Source organism: Rhamphochromis sp. 'chilingali' (genome assembly GCF_963969265.1).
Source record: "Rhamphochromis sp. 'chilingali' genome assembly, chromosome: 16".
NCBI lineage: Eukaryota > Metazoa > Chordata > Actinopteri > Cichliformes > Cichlidae > Rhamphochromis > Rhamphochromis sp. 'chilingali'.
In genome coordinates this window covers 11,738,700-11,759,331 of record NC_137943.1, presented here as the reverse complement: position 1 = coordinate 11,759,331, position 20,632 = coordinate 11,738,700, and the positions used below count along the sequence as shown (strand labels likewise).

General features: G+C 39.5%; 2 protein-coding genes across 4 annotated transcripts in view; both read left to right on the top strand.

The window, feature by feature from the left end:
• The first annotated feature begins 8 nt into the window (after positions 1-8).
• LOC308413120 (nucleolin-like) lies at positions 9-9,206 on the top strand. Its single transcript, XM_080907926.1, has 14 exons — positions 9-139; positions 545-602; positions 2,974-3,126; positions 3,797-3,859; positions 3,947-4,070; positions 4,784-4,941; positions 6,437-6,508; positions 6,595-6,718; positions 6,824-6,981; positions 7,285-7,411; positions 7,929-8,089; positions 8,172-8,261; positions 8,379-8,502; positions 8,597-9,206. Exons 1-14 carry the CDS (start codon positions 125-127, stop codon positions 8,730-8,732), a joined length of 1,563 nt encoding a protein of 520 aa, XP_080764052.1. The 5' UTR covers positions 9-124; the 3' UTR covers positions 8,733-9,206.
• Positions 9,207-11,296: 2,090 nt separating this feature from the next.
• The window catches only part of LOC308412530 (polyamine-transporting ATPase 13A3-like), a 38,754-nt gene continuing 29,418 nt past the window's right edge, over positions 11,297-20,632 (top strand). For 2 of the 3 annotated variants that reach the window (XM_080906956.1, XM_080906955.1), the window contains exons 1-2: positions 11,299-11,515; positions 14,431-14,500. In XM_080906956.1, the coding sequence (XP_080763082.1) occupies positions 11,457-11,515; positions 14,431-14,500 (129 nt within the window). In that variant the 5' untranslated portion in view covers positions 11,299-11,456. Of the gene's footprint in view, positions 11,516-14,430; positions 14,501-20,632 lie in introns of all 3 variants that reach the window. The other variant, XM_080906954.1, reaches the window with a different exon arrangement.

Here is a 20,632-nt window from a genome sequence, read left to right as displayed (position 1 = left end):
CGTACGCATGCGCAGTACTCAAGTCCGGTAGCATGTGGATGTTTTCATCCTAGCACGCGTGTATGGTTCTGACTGACGCTACAATTGTTTCAGCCTGTGATTTTGTGCTATTTAAAGGTTTAATATGGCAAAAACAGACGTAAGAGTTATACCGCATTTGTGCAACTTACACAAACAGGCTTTGATGTGATAATAATGCATTGTGTTAAGCGTTTATATCACGTTGTTTTTTGGGGTCAGTGCGAACTCAGGAGCTAGCAGTCGGTTAACTTGTGAATTATCATAATTAAAATTGTACAAAACATGAGTCTGATTATAGTCGAGTACTCGGATATAATACCGTTATTACATTAGAAAGGCCAGCTATTTAGGGAAGAGTTAATTTTTCTGTCTTTAATGATAAAAATGCTAAAAGTAACACGAACATCTCTGCTGTTAGCACAGTGTTTTGTCAGACATCGCAAAGGAATTTACAGACTTCAAGTTGGGTTTTTGGTAAACGTAAATGGTAAATCGTTCACTGAAACTGTTGTGTTTGTTTCAGGCTACGAGACGGAGAAAAAAACAGAGCAAAGTTGTACAAGAGGACACAGCTGACACTGGCAAGTAAATCCCTATTAATATGTAGAAATTCACAGTAAACATAACTGTTTGAGCTGAATAATGTTAGTAACTATAAGTCCTTCAATCTTTATGATCTCAGCGGACACTTTATAAGGTACAACTGGCGTATAGTTTTGCCTGCACAACTAACTTACTGTTTTGTGGCACAGATCCAACAAGGCGATAGATACATTGCTCAGAGATTTTAGTCCATATTGATATGACAGCATCACGCAGTTGCTGCAGATTTGTTAGTTGCACAGTTGATGTGAATCTCCTGTTCTACAACATCCCAAAGATGCTCTTTTGGATTGAGATCTGGTGACTGTGGAGGCCATTTGGGGAGTGCAATGAAATTACTGTCATGTTTAAGAAAGCAGTTTGAGATGATTTGAGCTTTGTGACATGGTTTGTTATGCTGCTGACAGCAGCCATCAAAAGATGGATACACTGTGGTCATAAAGAGATGGACATGACCAGAACAATATTCAAGTAGGCTGTGGTGTTTAAACAGTCCTCTGGTACTGGTACCAAAGTGTGCCAAGAAATTATCCCCAACAACATTAAACTACCACCCGCAGCCGGAAATTGTTGATACAAGGGAGGATGGAGCCATGCTTTCATGTTGTTTATGTCAAACTCCGTCCTTTCCACCTAACTGTTGCTGCAGAAATAGAGATTCATCAGACCAGGCAATGTTTTTCTTACTTCTATTTTTCATTTTTGGTGAGCTTGTAGCCTCAGTTTCCTGTTGTTAGCTGACAGGAGTGATACCCAGTGTGGTCTTCTGCTGTTGTAGTCCATCTGCTCCAAGTGTCAAGATGTTGTGCTTTCAGAGGTGCTCGTCGGCATTTTCCTGGTTATAACAACTGACTATTTGTGTTAATGTTGCCATCTTATTATCTTAAATCAGTCTGGCCATTTTCCTCTGACCTCTGACCCCAACAAGGAATTTTGACGCAGAGAACTGCCGCCTACAGATATTTTCTTTTTCAGACCATTTTCTGTAATCATAGTGATGATTATGTGGGAAATTAATAATTAATCAGCAGTTTCCACTCAGATCCACCCATCTGGCATGAGCAATCATGCGACATTCAAAGTCACTTAAACTTCAAGTTAAGATGACTTTACGTTTCCCAATTCTGGTGCTCGGTTTGAATTTGAGGGGCGATCGTGGCTCAAGAGCTGGGAGTTCGCCTTGTAATCGGAAGGTTGCCGGTTTGAGCCCCGGCTTGGACAGTCTCGGTCGTTGTGTCCTTGGGCAAGACACTTCACCCATTGCCTACTGGTGGTGGTCAGAGGGCCCGGTGGCACCAGTGTCCGGCAGCCTCGCCTCTGTCAGTGCGCCCCAGTGTGGCTGTGGCTACAATGTAGCTGCCATCACCAGTGTGTGAATGTGTGTGTGGATGGTTCAAGGTTCAAGGTTCTTTATTTGTCACATGCATAGTTATACAAGTATAACACACAGTGAAATGTAACCGGAGCGGAGCGGTCAGGAAGGCGTCTGGACGTGGCCGCGCCATCTTGTTATCATGGGTGGATGACTGGATATTGTTACGGATTCAATATATTGGGGATGGATACAAGAGGAAAAGCCAAAAGAACAACACTGGTCCAGCCGGGTTGAGTCAAACGATGATTTTAATGATCACACGCGTGGGAGATGGACACCGTACGCAGACAGCATCAGATCTCAAAATGGTGGAGCATTGATCAAACTCTTATAGCCTCTAGTGGCCCCCACCTAATCATAAAAGCCTAAACATTCACATTCTTTCTCTCACACAGCGCCTAAGCTACGACCTTGGCTCCCTGTTTATCTGCTCCTGCTGAGATGGGGCAGAAAACTCCAGTATGTTCTGTTCTCTTCTAATCAGACAAATAAGGCGATGACTTTCTGCGAACAGTATTTCTTATAACTCAGCAGTATAATGCATCATAAAACAATATCATTCATTCACAATAAATCAGCAGTCTAATGTAATGCAAATCAGTTTAACAAATGCAATAGTTATCACCTTCTTCTAATTCAGGAGAATAATGCAAACTAAAACTACATAATAATTCACAATCTTTAATTAGGGGTCTAACATGGCATAAAATAATATTATAATCCCACAATATGTAAAGCGCTTTGGGGTCCTTAGGGACTAGTAAAGCGCTATATAAATACAGGCCATTTACCATTTCAGCAGGACATCTGGATCATGTCCACCTGCCTAAATTCAACAGCGGTGCTGCCATGTAATATTTGATTAGATATTTAGTGGACAGTTGGGCAGGTGTACCCACTGAGGTGGCCGGTGAGTTACTGTCACACAGGGTGTCTGCACTTGAGCTGTGTGAGTAATTAAAATATCTTTTCAGATCGTCAGACGGACACTGTGATAAAAGTTAAAGGAAATGCCCCCACAGTAACTGTATCCTGGAAGAAGAAGAATGAGGAAGGAGAGGATGATGACACACAAACGACACTTGATGCAAGCGATCAGATGACTGCCGAAAAGATGACTGGTTGTGGTAAGGATGTTCACTGGATGTTACTGCTGCATGACCAAAATCTTTCAATATCCTTTCTCCTCTGAAGTGTGCATGTGTAATAATATAAAATAATAAAGTCTATCTGTTGCATTTCATACAAGATTTTTAGAGCGCTGCTTCCGATATGAAACACGAACCCCTTCCACTGATGTCACAAAAGATCCAGTCACAACAGTTAATTTACAGCATCTTTAAATGATGGCAGGTCTGCTTTTACTAGATGAAGAGACCCCAATCGACCCCAGCCTTTGTCAAAGTATTTTCAAAGACATAAATATTATTCTTCAAATGATAAAAGCTATTGCATGCTATAAAATTGTGATAACAGGCGTTTAAGACCAAACCCTCCAGAGACCATGAAGCCTTAGCTGGCAGAAGTAGTTGTGTTTTATTGGCTGTGGCTCAGGAGGTAAAGCGGGTCGTCTGCTAATCATAAAGTTGGCGGTTCACTGCCTGCCTCCTCTGGTTTTCATGTCGGAAGTGTCCTTGGGTTGGATACTGAACCCTAAGTAGCCCACACTGCATCCATTCACCCAGTAACCGTGTGTGTGTTACTGGGTGAATGAGGCTTTTGGTAAAAAATGTTCTTAGAGTGCAGTTAAAGTAGAAAAGTCCATTTAACATCTGTAATACTTTCTGTCCTGTGCAGTAAATGGGAAACAAAAAGCAGTTAAGAATCGCCCATCCAAGAAATCTAAGGTGAACAACGATGGTGAGGACTCATCTTTATCTTGTACATTACCTCGTATTCCTGGAGAGGCTTCGCCTTCACATGTTTCATCCCTTTATTCTTCTTTAGGATTTCGTATTTGTGTTGGCAACCTGAACAAAACTAAAACCTATCAAGAAGTCAACGTGTCACTAGAAAAATACTTCATGTCGCAAAGCCTTCTGTTTCAAGATATTCAATTAGCCCAATCCAGGTGAGTGTTTCTGTTTGTTTCTTTGTTTATGTGATTTGTTTTTTTCATGTTAAGTCCTCTAAAAGGTGTGATGAAAAACCTCTTTGCCTGTGAAAGCAACAAATGTGCCTGATCTGAATTTAACGGTCTTCTCCTGCACTGTGGGACAAATTCCAGTGTTATTTTTAGGTTGCTGTGAAAGTCCTGTGTGACTTCTTGGAAACGTATTTGCATTCTCAAAACTGACCTAAAATTTGCACAATATTCATCTTTTGTGTTAACGTAACTTAACAGTTTTGCTGACGGTCATTGCTCATAAAGGGAGCCGACTTTTTGGTTAAATCACAAAGACAAAAATGTTCAGCATGTAGCTGCTGTGTTAAATCTAAGCTGTAAGTTCATGGATAAGGAGATAGGCGGTTCGTCCTGAGCTGTGTCAAGGAGAGCGGTGATGATCAGTGAGCAGCAGTATGGCTTCATGCTGAGAAAGAGCACTACAGATGTGGTGTTTGCTTTGACAGGCTGACAGTTGAGAGTGCATTATAACTTGTCAGGTTAACAAGTTGCATATTTAACACTTCATAAAAGCCCCCAAAAATTAGCAATGTGGAAAATGAAAGTATGCACAAGAAAAACATCAAAACCTTTTCTTTGCCCCTCCTAAAAAATATTTTCTGTGTTTTGTAAATTTTGCTGCTAGATGAAATAACTGATATGAATGTGTGCTGTTGTAGGAAACATGCTTTTCTAGATTTGGCCACCGAAATGGACTTGACGAAAGCGTTGGCGTTAAATGGAGAGATCCTTCTCGATAAGCCAATGAAAATCACCAAAGTAAAGATCACAAGTGAGGACAAGGCGAAGGTGAACGCACGCTCACTGGACAAAAAAGGTAAAATAGTACTGTTAATTGATATCAGACATGACGTTTCAGACATGAGTTTTTCATGGTTGTTTATTCTTAAATAATCTTCATTTGGTTCTTATTTAGTTTATTTAATTTTTCTTGCAACATTTCCTTAGTTGTTGGTTTAATTTGCTGTTTTTATTAAGAGTTTTATTGTCTCATAATTTCCTCTTTGCCTGACTTCTGCATCTTTCCTTTATGTCAAGTTTACTGTCTTTGTTTTGCTGTTTAGTTACAGTTCTCACTTCCTGTTTCTTTTTGATAGTCACTTCTTTTGTTTAGCATCTACGTCCTTTGAAAAATTCCTGATAATTTGCAGCTGTGTTTAGTTGCCTTCCTGTTCCCCTTTCCCTCATTACTGTCTGTGTTTTTATAGTTTCTCTCTGTCATTATATTAATGCTGCTATCCTGTATATATTGTACATACTATTGTTTGAGTACTTACGATTGTTTTTTTTGTACTTTTTATATTTTACATTTATATTTATTATTGAAACTTGCACCAAGGGAGTGGCACTCCAATTTCGTTGTACTCTGTACAATGACAATAAAGGCTATTCTATTCTATTCTATTCTATTCTATTCTATTCTATTCTATTCTCTCCTCTTGGTTGCTTGTTGTCTCATTGTGCCATATAGCGTTAAATGAGAGGACTCAAATACACTCTCTGCAGACAGACTTAGGCTACGTCCACACGTACCCGGCTATTTTTGAAAACGCAGATTTTTCTATGCGTTTGCGCCTTCTGTCCACATGTAAACGGCGTTTTCGGTCACTGAAAACTGAGATTTTTAAAAACTCCTGCCAGGGTGGATATTTTCGAAACCCAGTTTTTGCATTTACGTGTGGACGAGGTAAATGGAGAAAATGCAGCGTCAAAGGTGTGCGCATTTTTTGACGTCACACTGTGCGTCACGTTATTGTTTCGGTGAAATGAATATATACAATGGCGGACGTAGACAAAATACAGTTAATTTTACTCTCTGCAGTGTTTAAATGCTTACATATGCATACACATTCTGCTTCTATGCGCCATCTTTGTTTACGCTTTCCCACCCAGGCTTATTGACTTCTGATTGGCCAACATTTCTACACGGATAGGAATATAGCGCCACCTGCTGCTTTGGCATGTTCCTAGCAGCGTTTTCCTTCATTTCTGCGTTTACGTGTGGACAGGATTATTTTTTAAAACGAAAACAGAAAATCTCCATTTTCAAAAATACCCGTGTACGTGTGGACGTAGCCTTAGTAAAAAGAAAGCACCGCTGTATTGGTGAGGTGGGTTGTCCAAAGAAAATGACAACATCCTCACAAATTCCATCAAAGAAAAAAGTAAACTTAATCCAAAAATCAGGACTCAAATTACTAAAGGAATAGAAGATGAAAAAATAAATAAACAAGAATACAAAGTCCATAAGCTGAAAAACCTTGACCAAAACCCAGGACGATGGCGGTTACCACATTTTCTATCTCTTGCAGTAAATGGTAAAAGGAAGGCAGAAACCGTCATTGAGGATTCCCCATCAAAGAAAGCAAAGCGCATCAATGATGGTATGAACTCATTACTGCTTGTCTTGTAAGATATCCAGTGATCCTGAAGACGCCTTTACACATCTCGCTGCTTTATTCCTCTTTAGGATTTTGTCTTTTCGTTGGAAACCTCAACAGCTCTAAAAATTCTGAAGAACTGAAAGAGTCACTAGAAAAATATCTCATGTCACAAAATCTTCTGTTCAAAGACATCAGATTGGACCAATCCAGGTGAGTATGTTTTCTTAATTTATGCTTTATTTTTTTTATTTTCATTTTATTTATTTATTTATTGCTGCTACATAAAGTACATAAAGTGATTTTCTGCTGTTACAGGAAACATGCATTTGTAGATTTGCTCTCAGAAATGGACCTGACTAAAGCCTTGACATCAAATGGGGAGGTGCTGCTCGATAAACCAATGAAGATCGCCAAAGCAAAGATCAAAAGTGCAAAAAAAGTGAAGGTGAAATCTCCTGAACTAAAAAAGCAAGGTAAAAATGACCAAATAGATTTGTTTAATGTGCGTTGATTAAATTAATGAACTTCTTATCGAACTTTAAGAATGTGCATTTGTCACATAGTATAAGAGATGGATCTGGCCTCTGGTAGTGAAAAACCAATGTGGAAGTTCCTTGAGCCTTCCAGTCCTATAGGAATCTGTGGCAATGGTCATTAGCAGGAACCTTTGTAAACACTTTCTTAGTGAGTTTAAAATATAAAACATTGTGAGGATCAAAATAGTAATATAAGCTTTATATATTTAAAAAAAGTGGAACTTTCCTGTATTTTTGCAGCCAGAGATGCCAGATGTTTGTTTGTAAAGAACTTGCCTTACAACGTAACGAAGGAAGACATTCTGAAGGTCTTCCACAAGGCCATCGCCATCCGGTTTCCTGGTGGAACTGAAGGCCCAACCCAAGGGTGAGAGTTTTGAACAGGAAGTTGTCAGATGAGGAAGTCATTCATTACTTGTTTATGCTTTGAAAGGGGGACCTATTATGCTTTCATGTTAGAATGGTGGAAGTTTATATTAAAGCTGAGATTCTAATGATGAGGTCATAATGTGTACAAGTAATCCCTGTGAGCTAAAAGTTGAAGCTTGAATCTGCTTTAAACTCGTAGTATGATGACGCCACCAAGAGGGGATATCCTTATATGGTCCTCTTGCAATGGCTATGGCAAAAGCCCCACCCACCTGCTGTTTAATCCTTTTGTTTATGACGAAGAGCCAATCAGAACCAGGTTAGCATAAAGGCTGTTAGTGAATGCGCTAAGGCTTAGTATTAGATCATTAATGGTATTTTTAAAAGGGAATCAGGCAAAGCTTTCTACGAGAGTTCAAAGAGATAACATTAAAGATATTAAGCTGAAAATTAATATAATAGGTGCATTTTTAAAGATTGTTTATAACAAGTGAAATGTCTTTATTTTTCAACAGAATTGCCTTTTTGGAGTTCAAAAACACAAGCATTGCTAGGAAGGTACAGAAGCAAAAACAAGGAGTGACGATCCAAAAGAGGGTTTTGATTTTGAACTGTGTAGGAGAAAAAGGTGCTTGTAGAGTCACTAAAGCTGATGTGGAAAACAAAAGGAAAAAAGGTAAGTGAAATCAGTGAAGCTGTTTGAATATTCTTTTTTAGTAAATTTAATGTGGACTTTGCATGTTCTGACCTCCTTACAGATAAAAAGGCCTTGCAGTCATCCCAAAATATTGAGGCCGGCAAAAAAGAAGCCAAAGAAGAATCGTGTGAAAAGCCAGAGAAAGCAAAGGGTATCATCTCATTATCTTGATGTTTTCAGATTGGCTGCTTGATTACAGAAGTGTGGCGTTTGTGATGTCAGTTTGAGTAAAACAGCGGCGTTAAATTATTAAATGTTTCTTTTCTAGTCCTGTCAAAAACACTGATCGTCATGGGCCTCGCTGAGAAGACGAGTCCAGAGATGCTCAAAAGTGTCTTTGAAGGAGCCGTCAACGCAAGAGTCACTGTAAATAAGAAAGACGTTTCAAAGAGGTCTGTAGTGCGAAGCTGTCTCTTTACTGTGTTAACTGCTTAAACTGAGTTCACGATTCTCACTTGGATGCATTTTACATTTCATTTTCGTCAGGTTCGGCTTTGTGAACTTTGGCAGCGATGAAAGTTGCAAAGCTGCTAAAGAGGCTATGGAGGACTGCGAGCTAGATGGCTGCAAAGTGACTATCGCTTATGCATATCCCAAGGGTAAAAAAAGTCGGCGAGCCTAAGGAGGCTTGGAGGGGGATCCCGATGGAAAGTCTGCAGGTCTGTAAGCTGGCAAAGAAGGAAGAAAGTTGACAGGTGGAAGAGCGAGGACAGGAGGAAAGACGTAACCTACTGCCTCATAAAATGCTCATTATGGAGAGGTCAGCAGACTATAGTGTAGACTGTGTGATCACACACAGAGGGATGAAGTCCCCTTTAGCTTCACTGTAGCGCTTTACTGTCTTTTACTTCATTGTTTTGTTTTTGTTTTGCTTCTTTGCTCAAACCCTGAATTAAATCCACTGTAGTCCACAGAGTTTTTCTTCTTGTTTGTTAGTGAGTACAACTTGATGATGCTATTTTCACTTTGGGTTAGATTTTCTACACCGACATGAAAAGTATGTAAAGAATAATGTACCTAATTCAATTCCAGTACCAAAAAAGTTGGGCCACTGTGTAAAATGTAAGCAAAAAAATAAAATCCAGTGATTTTCAAATCTCGTAAATCTATATTTTATTCAGAGTAGAACAATTCAGTTCATTTTTATTTTTATATATCGCCAAATAACAACACAGAAAAAGAACATAGAAAACCTGTCAAATATTTAAACTGAAGACATTTATCATTTTAAGAAAGAAAAATCTGTTTGAGTTTGACGGCAGCAACGTGACATGCTCGTGTTTACCACTGTGTAGCATCCCGTCTTCTTTAAGCAACAGCGCATAAACATCTGGGAACTGAGGAGACCAGCTGCTGAATTTGGGAGAAGAATGTCGTCCTATTGTTGTCTCGGTGATTGTAGCTGCTCAACAGGCCAGTCCAGATCGTCACTATGGAGCTGCGCTGCTGTAATAGATGCAGCACGCGCTTTAACATTATCCTGCTTAAGTATGCAAGACTTTCCCTGAAAAACACGTCTTCTGGATTGGAGCATATGTTGCTCTAATACCTGTATATAGCTTTCAGCATTGATGGTGCTTTTCCTGATGTGCAATCTGGCAGTTCCAGAGCACTAATGCACCCCCATACCATCAGAGCTGAACTTAGCTGAGAGAAGACGACAGTAGTGCCGCCTGAGGTCCATTCGCAGATGGTGTATTATAGTTTGCACACACACAGATTTCTCCAGATTATTTTGAAGATATTATGTACTGTAGATGATGAGATATTTAAAGAATAGAGAATTTCAGAATGGTGAACCTCTGCCCGTCTTTACGTCTGAGAACTTCTGCCTCTCTAAGATACTCTTTTTAAACCAAATCACGTTACTGACCTGCTGCTGATTAACACAATTCATTTTAAATTGTTCCTCCAGGTGTTTCTTTTTAGTACCGCTTAATCTTTTAGCCTCTTGTTGCCCTGTTCCAACGCTTTTAAAACATAAAACTCCCATAAAATTCAAAATGACATCATTTTGCACTTGGTGCTCACTATGGACCGACTTTGTTTTAGACAATCATTCTGTGCGTCCTTCTGATGATCTGATGACTTTTGCAGGTTTTAACAAGCGCTGTGCTCGCTGCTGGGTTCGGCATTCTGAGGGAAGAATAGAGCAAAGCAGGCAGAGCTTTAGTAGATCTGCAGAGCTTTTTGGAGTAACACTAACAAATTTAAGCTGTTTACACACATTGCTGACCCGCAACAAGCTACATGACTGAGCTGTGCCTAGCTTGCACTTTGCTTGGTGCTGGGACAGACTGCTGTGGCACAGTGAAAAATGACATTGCACAACATGTGCCAGACTACAAATGGAAAGCTTGCAGTACTACAAATCTGCAGAATCATATGTAGATATATTCAAGACAACAGACTAAGACTGTTCAGCTATTATTAAACTAAAACCTGTCCAGATAAGGATTTAATTTGGAGTTTACTTTTTTATCATTTTGTGCTTTGACCTAAATTTTAATTGGCTATTTAGCTTTGATTCAGATCAAATGGAAACTAAGTTAATGTATATGTTTGTTTCAGGAAAAGGACGCAGAGGTGGATCGCAGGATGCTGAACTTTGCATATATGACTTCTTTTCTCTTGATTTAATGTGAAGCCTGTGTGTTTCTGTAAAATGGTCAATACTCGTGCATCTGACAGCTTTAAATTCAGTTGTCATATTTTGCACTTTAAACCGTTCATCTTATAAATATATAAAAACTCATGAAAGAAGCCCGCCTTGTTGGCACTCATGTAACGTCATTTCATGTCAAAACGTCTGTGAAGGTTCTCAGTCATCCAGGTCATCGTAGTCAAAGGAGCTATTTCCAAGCAAAGGAGCTTCTTTCCAAGCTCCTTTGACTTCATGTCAAAACGTTTATTACGATTTGATAAGATGATGAAATAGATTTTTGAAACAAAACCAAGTTTTTTTTGTGTGTGTTTTATTTTTAACATCTGCAATAAAGAGATAAAAGGTTAACTTGGTGAAACTTCTTAGCGGCCTCCGTCCTGAAACAACACCACCCTCACGGCTAAACGTGCCCCAATATCAAACCACGAATAACCAGTCTGAATACTGCGAGTCAGCCTTGCACACGATTCGTTGCAACTTGCAGAAATTCGCCCCAAAAGCGGTGTCCTTCAGTGACCTCACATCCTGTTTTCCCCACTTCCTTGTAAATGGACCGGTTTGGGACGGTCCGGGTCGCCTCGCAGCGTGGATCTCTTGCTGTGTCCACCGCGCGTTTCTCCAGACACTCGCTGCACGATCCGCAGTGTTTGCGGGCTGCAGAGGGCATCCAAGCAAACTTTAATGCAGCAGCTCCACCATGCAGGGGCTGATCTGATCCAGCAGAGAGAGTGGAGGCATCGGTAAGTCGGCAGCTCGCATGAATCCACGCTCGTTTACGCGATGGTTGTAACGTTTTTGGACGCTTTCAGCAAAAAATGCGCCAAAATCTCAGTTTAGCGACAGCTTGCGAAACTTTTTGACGACTTTGAGCCATGTTGGTGAAAGTTAGAGAGACTGGAAAGTGCTTTGCGTCCACTGATCATGCCCGATAGGCTGTGATTAAAACCGTGGAAATCTGTGTTTTTTCTGCTCTTACACTCAAACATCAACAGTTGAAATTTTCGCATTTAAAGCAGCGCGTTTATCGCTTTGGTTGTCGGATTTGTTAAATATGGCTCAAGTGGGGCTGGCATGTGGTGGAGACACCTTTTAGAGGATTCACACACCTGGGTCTGTGTGGGCTGCATGTGCTGAAGGGTTTAAGCTGTCATGTTGCACATGTGTACTTGAACAGCTCGGCTAAATCCCTGCTACACATTCAGGACTGGCTTTGATTTGATTTGGACACTCCAATATATTTAAGATCAAGCTGTTGGGAAGCCATTGCTTACATAGAGTGTCAGATTCTTGCAGAGTGCAGCAGTGTTTCAGTTTTATTTATTTCATATCTGCCCCTACAAGTTTTCCTGGCACAGAGAAGCACCGTGTGTTCACTTTTAGTGACTTTTTAATGGTGATAAAGTGGTTTTATATACAGATAAAGGGAAAGTTAAAGGAAAAGCCAATATAAAGGCTGTTGGTAAGGTGTTTGGACAGAACTGCTTTTATGCACATCTGCTGGTTGTCCACAAGCTCCACTGGAGGAATTAACAACTTTAGCTAAAAGATATTGTCTCATATCAGATCTGATAACTATGAAGGGTGTAGTTTATGATTTCTATCCTTATCAAATCTGGAAGAGACCAATCTCATCTCTTATCGTCTTCATTTATGCACTCTACTTGGTTTCTGCTCCTTTACCATGAATTTGTGCATGTGTGAGTTCAGTCTGTGGCAGTGCTGAGGTGTTACTGAAGCCCAGGTTGCTTTGATAGTGGGCTCCAGCTCCCCTTGTTTTTGGGTTGTCTCACCTTCTTCTATAGATTCTTTGTGGTGTTTGAATCAGGTGAGTTGGCTGGCCAATCAAGCTCTAATAGTAGATGGCTGTGTTGACCTTGAATCTGATAAAAAATAAAGTGGACCAACCACCACCGATGCCAGCAGATCACAGACTGCAGAAACTTTACACTGGATTACAAACACCTCGGGTTCTTTGCCTCTCTGCTCTTCATCCAGACTCTATGCCAAATTTATTTCTGTTTTAAAAGAGGATTTTGGACCGCTGAGCAGTTCGTTTTCTCGTTAGCTCAGGTAAGACATTTCTGAATCCCTGGTTCAGGTGTGGCTTCCTATTATGACTCTCGTCGCTCCTTTCCTGAGGACCTCTGTTCCCGGTGGCTGTAGATGCAGACACCAGTCTAAGTTCACTCCTCTTGAAGCTCTCCCAAGTTCTTGAATTAACTTTTCTTCACAGTCACCTTAAGGCTGAAGGTGCTTGTGCGCCTTTTCCCTTCCAGTCAGCTTTCTGTTGATGTGCTTCTATACCGCACTCTGAGAACAGCCAGCCTTTTCAGCTGTGACCTCCTGTGGTTCACCCTGCTCGTGGAGGATGTCGATGATCATCATCTGGGCAACTGTGAAGTCAGCCGGCTTCCCCATGATTGTGGTTGCGTGTACTGAAGTAGACCAAGAGGTACACAGTATTTACACTGTTTAAATAATAATTCACCCAAACCCCAAATGAAATCTTTGAATACTTTTCATTCAATAATTCTTTGAGCTGTAAACTCTGAGTTATCACATTGCAGTTTCTGTATAGCGAGTCTAGAATACGTAACAATTTCACTTTCTTAAATAACTGAGAGAAAACTTTGAATTTTTCCAAAGATATTGTGAGTTTTTGAGATGCATCTGATCAGAGCTGATCAAAGCTGAGGTCTATTTGTTTTCTTTTTTTTTTTTTTTTTTTTTTTTTTTAATTAAAATTTTCCGTGGAATAAAAAATGCACTTTAATGTTAAACCTTTAAATCAAAATTGCAAAGAGTGCTAAATGAAAAAGTACATTTTAAATATTAAGTACTGTATTACAGACATGGAGCTCTTGATGGGCCAGGTCAGGCGGATGACGCACACAAAACTGCAGCTGTGACTGTTTTTGAACTTAACAATAGTGCAAAGGTTTCTGTGTATATTGCGGCCTATCATGCACTGATTGTTGCTTAATACTATTCTTATATTTATTATAAGTAATTAACAGATGTGTTTGGACTGGGGTCATGCAGAGTGAGTAGGATTATGATGTGCAGATTACACACTGTCTGTTTTTATTACATTCCTGATTATTGATTTGATAGATAAATAAAGCAAGTGTATAAAGTGCTTCGAGTCATACTGAGTGCATCAACAATACTGTTCCGGCAAACTTGAAAATCGGCAACATTAAGAATGAACTGTCAGGACTTAATGAAGGTAGATGTTTGCAGAAGAATCACAAGAGGCTTGGAATACGTTGGAGCATTTTTCAGTTCAGGCGGGTTCGGTGACAGATCTTTCTTCCACACAGACACCTCATCGGTTATCTCACGGATAAGATTTTTGTCCTTGTTGTGATGTTGTTTGACTTGTATCTAACTTTATTTTCATCTCCAATGATGAAAAGCCAAATAGGAAAAAATAAATAAATAATAAATGGCTGACTTCATTATTAGTTTAGGTTGCTATCTCTTGAGAGACTATAAAATGAAGTCATTTTATGCCCTTGACTGCTATTGAAGGACCTTTATCGACTACACAGAGTTGAAGAGATCCTTGATAGCTGAAGAGCTTCCACTAGTGATGACACACCTGCGGGGTATACAGTGGTGACAAGTTATACTTTTTTGCATTTCTTCGTAGTTTCGGGACTTCTGAGAAAATGAAGGCGAACGAGGTGAAGCTCATCAGCCCAGGCCTGGAGGATGAGATGGTGAGTATCATTTCAGTTATTTCACTTTTTGGTTTTCTCATATCATCTACTTTTGGCATGTAAATGCACCAGTGTGTGTAAGTATTGTGTAAAAGAAGAGTGAGTTTCAGTCAGATGGGTACAACTGTTTTTTGTTTTTTGTTGTTGTTGTTGTTCTAAAGGAAGCAGGTTGTGTTTACTACAGATGGACATCAGCCAATGGTCTGTGGACTTGGCGTGTTAAAGCCTCAACTGTGTTACTGTTGGCCCGTTGGTTTACTAGATCCAGAAGTTATAATATTTAGACATGTGGGTGGAGAGCTAAGTTATCACCTAACACTAGGAAGCCATAAACTATGGGCAAAACGCATGGACATGGCTAACTGGCGTTCAGTAACAGACCAATAAATACTTGGATGGTCTGAACCACTAAGCAGACAGTATTATTTGGCAGGCCATTGCATTAATCCAATATACTGATAGTTGTAACTCGCTACAAAGTAACATGTTTTTTGGTAATGCACTAACTGAATGCAATGTGATTACTGTATTAAAGTTGCAATTATGCCGGTACTTAAATTACAAAGGCTCTCCAGTTATCTGCACGTCAGGCAGGTAGAACTAAAACGGCATATTTTGTGTATCATTTTTGTCTGCTGGGCTACAGTCAGCTGATTTCAGTTAATGTGCAGAGAGCAGGAAAACCGGAGTGGTGTACAACATTTAAAGAGTGGAAATTTGGGCATTACCTTTTTTCTTTGCATGAGGGAACAAGAACACGATGCAGAAACAGTCGCATTATACTGACATCATCAGCTCCTTGCAAACATTAGACAGCATGCTAACACAGAGCTAGCTAAGAACCCAGAGTGTTAACGCTGAATGTTTGCCTACGCCAAAACCAGCAGCCGCCTGAACCTCAACAGGTAACAAAAGCAGTGATTATCGCTATTTTTGAAATATAAATGTAGCATCCATTCCTACCTGTACGTGTTTCTGAGGTAGAATCACCATAGTGATCGCTTTCAAGATTCTTTGGGCTGGTTTACATTATTGCTTTGTGTTCAAGGATCGTGTGCGCGTGTGCGCGTGTGTGCGTGTGTGTGTGTGTGTGTGTGTGTGTGACTGGAAACTAGAGATGGCACGATACCACTTTTTTTATGTCCGATACCGATACCGATATCATAAGTTTGGATATCTGCCGATATCGATATGAATCCAATATAGTGTTTTTTAATCAACAAAACTGTTTTTTAAATATCTTGCTGCAAGTTCATACTCAAGTTTAAAACAACAACTACACTAAAGCTATTCTGTTATACCTGTATGCAAAAAAAAAATAATTTCATAGTTCAGCAATACTGATCAATCTAATAAACTTAAACCTGCACCATCCTCCCTATTCTGGTATTTTAAAGAGTACTTAGCATAAATATTAAGCAACCTAACTAATAGGGTTCCAACTCCCAGCAACAACAAAAATAAATAAATAAAAAATAGGGAACCACCCCTCACGCTCCACCTCATGATGCTTAATCGACATAATCAACCTTAATTTGATGCAGTGTGAAAAAAAAATGCACAGAAATCAATTATTTTTCAAGAAATATTAAATAGATTCAACATCTTTCTTCAACAAAATTGCAGACTGCACAGATGGTACCTTCCCAAAGGAAAAAGTACTATAGCTTACTAGGGTATATTAGACTTAACAGTTACTATATACAATAATGGACTTCTATACATTTTACATCAGATTAAAACTTTGGGTGTAAGATTCAGATAAATATTAAATAATTAAAAGCTCGACATTTTAAATGAGAATAAGAAAGAAAAGTATGTCTTTGTGCCCCCTTTTCCCTGTTAATGCCCTATCGGCCCCCCTGGCTAAACTTTGCTAGATGCGCCCCTGCACAGTTACCAGCGTCAGCTACGTAGAAAAAGATCCTCGAGTAGAAAGTAATATTAAATACATTCTAACAACAGCTGATCAAGCTTAAACGTGCTGCTGTTGTTCAGCCGCTGGTTTCCTCTTTCTGGTGCAAAGTGGGCCAAAAGCAAACAAGAGAGACGAACTCGCGACAGAAAAGCCGATCAGCTGATAGTTAAGCAGTTTCATGATTGAAGTAGCAGCGAGAAGAGGCAGTCGCTCCATATATCGCTTGTTAAGCTTAACGCAGGAATGCTTTACAAACATTCAGAGATGGACTTACACACTTGCTTTACTTCTCTCGGGGATAACTTTGTCGGAGATGAAATGCCGGGTTGCTAGCGAAGCTCCAAATGCTATCCAGACCACCGACAGGTCCCGCATGCCACAGCCGCTCTATCACGTGATGCATACTGCTCCGACGTGCTAACGTTCTGAGGTGAGTTACGGCGTGTTGCAAGTTTTGTGAGGTGCTTTCGTGATATTTAATGGATCGGATTACATTTTTTATTTTTCTCCGATATCCGATCCAGTAATTTAGGTCAGTATCGGACCGATACCGATACGTAATATCGGATCGGTCCATCTCTACTGGAAACTAAAGCTTATGTTGTTAACTGGTAATTATGTGAGAGTGCGAGTAATGCAAAAGGAATGTAGTGATTAGCAGAGGTGGCAAAAGTACAGAGATTTTGTATTTAAGTAGAAGTACAGATACTGTTTAAAAATACTCTAGTAAAAGTTGAAGTACTGATTCAACTTCTTTACTCAAGTATAAGTGAAAAAGTACAGGCTCTGAAATGTACTCGGAGTAAGAAAGTAGCTCTTTGAAGAACCTTTCTGCCAGCTGTTTCATGCAAAGTTTTCAGTTTAATTTTTATTTTTTGCCCATTTCTTCCACATTATCAGTGTGGTCACTGATTTTCCTTGCCGGTTTAAGCTGTGTTTTAGCTCAGTGAGATGAGCAGCCGTTCTCAGACTGCGAGGCCCGGGTTCAAATCCCGCTTATGGCAACATTTCTTTCAGTTAACAGTTAAACTTTTTTTTTTAACACTTTTCAGCAGAAATTCTGCTCATTCACCTCTTTTCAGCGCAACGTTCTGCTTCTTTCCATCTTTTCTGCAGAAATTCTGCTCATTAAACTCTTTTCAGCAAAATTTTTAGCCTTTTCACCTCTTATCAGCACAAATCTCAGCAGCTTCTGCTCATTTCAGCAGAATTGTCAGTCTCTCCACCTCTTCTTTGTGAGAATGAGTTTGGCTCAGTGAGCTGAGTAGCTGCCGTGAGACCAGAAGGGCCAGGTTCGAATCCTGCTCACGGCAAAAAAAAAATTTCAACACTTTTCAGAAAAAATTTCTCCGTCTTTACCCCTTTCAGTAGAATTTTTTGATTTTCACCACTTTTCAGCAAAACATTTCTGCTTCTTCACCTGTTTTCAGCAGAATTTTCAGTTTCTTCACCGCCATGCAACTTTTTGCAACTTTTCAACCTTTTCAGCTTTTTTTCAGCATTAAGGCATCCACACAGCATTTTCGCAGGAAATGCAAATTTTTGTAGTTCTAATTGTAGTCAGCCTGAATCTGTTTAATAGAATATGAATTTAACCACAACCACAATAAATTCAAAATACACAACTTTATTCAACCAGATGTCAGCAGATGTTACTGATTTCCATCCTCGATACAGTACACAGTTTATGCTGTCTTTATATTAGACACTATAAAGTTGGTATGAAGGTGAATTCAGTGAATGGATCTCAGCATCATCATCTCTGCCACCCTTCATGTAACCTAACTCTGACCATGAAACCTTAGCCACTGTGCACCGGTCACACACTGTTCTTTACTTTAAACTCATCACAGTGCAGCAAACAAACCTGTTTATCCTGTGCTAACTTGCAGAGGATTTTCGTGTATCCTTTAAATAGCACAGTTAGTCTACCTCAGTTTGTTTTTCATATTGTGCAACCTGCTGCAAAACATCATAATGTGACATGTACAGACCCAGTATCTGATTTAAAAAAGGGGACTTACATGTAAGATTTACATTTCCAGTTAGTCAAACACCAATGAGCCATCCTTACCTTTAAATCTAACCTCTCTTCCTTTCCTGTCTTTGTCATCTTTCTCCATCTCTGAGTGAAGTTGGCTCTCTTTCTTTTCTCTCCTTGTGAAAACCAGCAGCTCGACCTTTAGTTAGCAGATAAACTGCACACAAACTGTTTGTGTGTTTGCTGATAGAAATGCTGTATTTGAAATTAGCTGCCATTTACAAAACATTACTGCCTTTATGCTCGCTCATCTTTCGTGGGGCTAGCTAGATGCTGAAGTACTGCAACTTCTGGACACCTGCAGTCATTCTGGTACTGTACCAAAAAAAAAAAGAAAACACGCCTCACTTTAATCCCTTTAACTTTACCAGGCAGTTTTTTTTACATCTTTAATCTCTTTTTATGGCACATCACTTGCCGAATAGTACTGGAACAGGATGGCCTTTCATGTGTTACTGTTTAGGCTCAAGTCGGTTTGATATCTGAAAGTCATGAAATAATAACTCTCCTCAAATGCCTTAAACCTAAGGTAATGAGTCTGTTTTGAAAATATAAGGATTAGAAAGTACAGATATTTGTTTAAAAACGTAGAGCGTAAAAATAAAAAGTTGTTTAAAAAAAAAAAAAAAAACTCAAGTAAAGTACAGATACCTATGGAAGCCCGTTTCCGCCACTAAACCCCCCCCCCCCCCCCCCCCCCAAAAAAAAAACAAGTATCCATAGGTCAAAATTTCGAGTTATTTTCTCGAAATTTCGTGTTAGCTCTGCCAATCAGTAATCTAGGTGAATGAGGTCACTTTCTTGTTACCTGGAAGCATATGGCGCAGAGTAACGCGCACTATAACCGGATCGCAACAAATTGGCTCTTTCGCGAGTACGTTTGCTGATAGCAACGCCATGTGATTCAGCTAATAACACAAGGATTTCATCATTTTTGAAGCCACGCTGAAAATACTCAGCAATCTGTGGATTCATGACTGGATGTAATACTGGTAGCTTAGCTGTAGCATTTGTAGCTGAAGGTTTCAGCTTCCGGGTAACAAGGAAATGACATCATTCACATAGATTACTGATTGGCAGAGCTAACTTGAAATTTCGAGTTACTTTTCTCAAAATTTTGAGTTAATAAGTTGAAATTTTAAAAAATAACTCAAAATTTCAAGTTATGGATTTATTTATTTATTTATTTATTTATTTATTTTTTTACTTGCGGAAATGGGCTTCCATAGATACCTGAAATTTCTACTTAAGTACACTTAAAAAGTATTTGTACTTCGTTACTTCCCACCCCTATGATTAGTATTAACAATTTCTTTATACTGGGAGCAATTAAGTATGCATCCTTCTTAAAAAAGGTAACTAGTAATGGGGTGGGGGGTAATTGATACAGCATAGCTGCATTTTGTGTTGCGATATTGTATCGATATAGACACCAAAAAATTTTTTTTTTGTTAAATTAATTAAAATACGATGGAAAAACTACAAACTTAAACTCTGATAATTAAATACACTCAACAAAAATATAAACGCAACACCTTTGTTACTGCTCCCATTCCCCATGGGATGGACGTAGAGACCTAAAATTCATTCCAGATACACAATATAACCATCCCTCCCAAACAGTGGTCACAAATCAGTCCAAATGTGTGGTAGTGGGCACATCTGCTATATTGAGATAATCCATCCCACCTCACAGGTGTGCCACATCAGGATGCTGATCTGACATCTGTTGAATTCTCCCAATTCTTTGAATCTTTGGGCTGAAGGAAGGACAATACTCGGTGTATAAATGCTCAATCAACAATCATTTATTTCCATACAATTCAACAATAAGAGCATTACAACGTCCGGACGGGAGAGATGCTACCAGAGGGTCAGGCACATGTCTCAAAATGGTGACGGGTTGCTCAGCTTTTTATAGTCTCTAGTGGCCCCCAGCTAGTCGTAAAAGCCAAAACATCACATTTTTTCTCTGTTACAGCGCCTAAGTTATGACCTCGGCAGTTGTTTCTCTGCTTTCTGTAAGGTGGGGGTGTGGAATGTGGTCTATCTATCTCCCCTGTCTTTAGACACAGAGTCTCCTGCTTACAACCTTCTCTTCATGATTCAACAATTAAGCATGTCAAGAAAACAGTGTAACACATTCCCAGCAGATCAAGGATACAGAGTGATG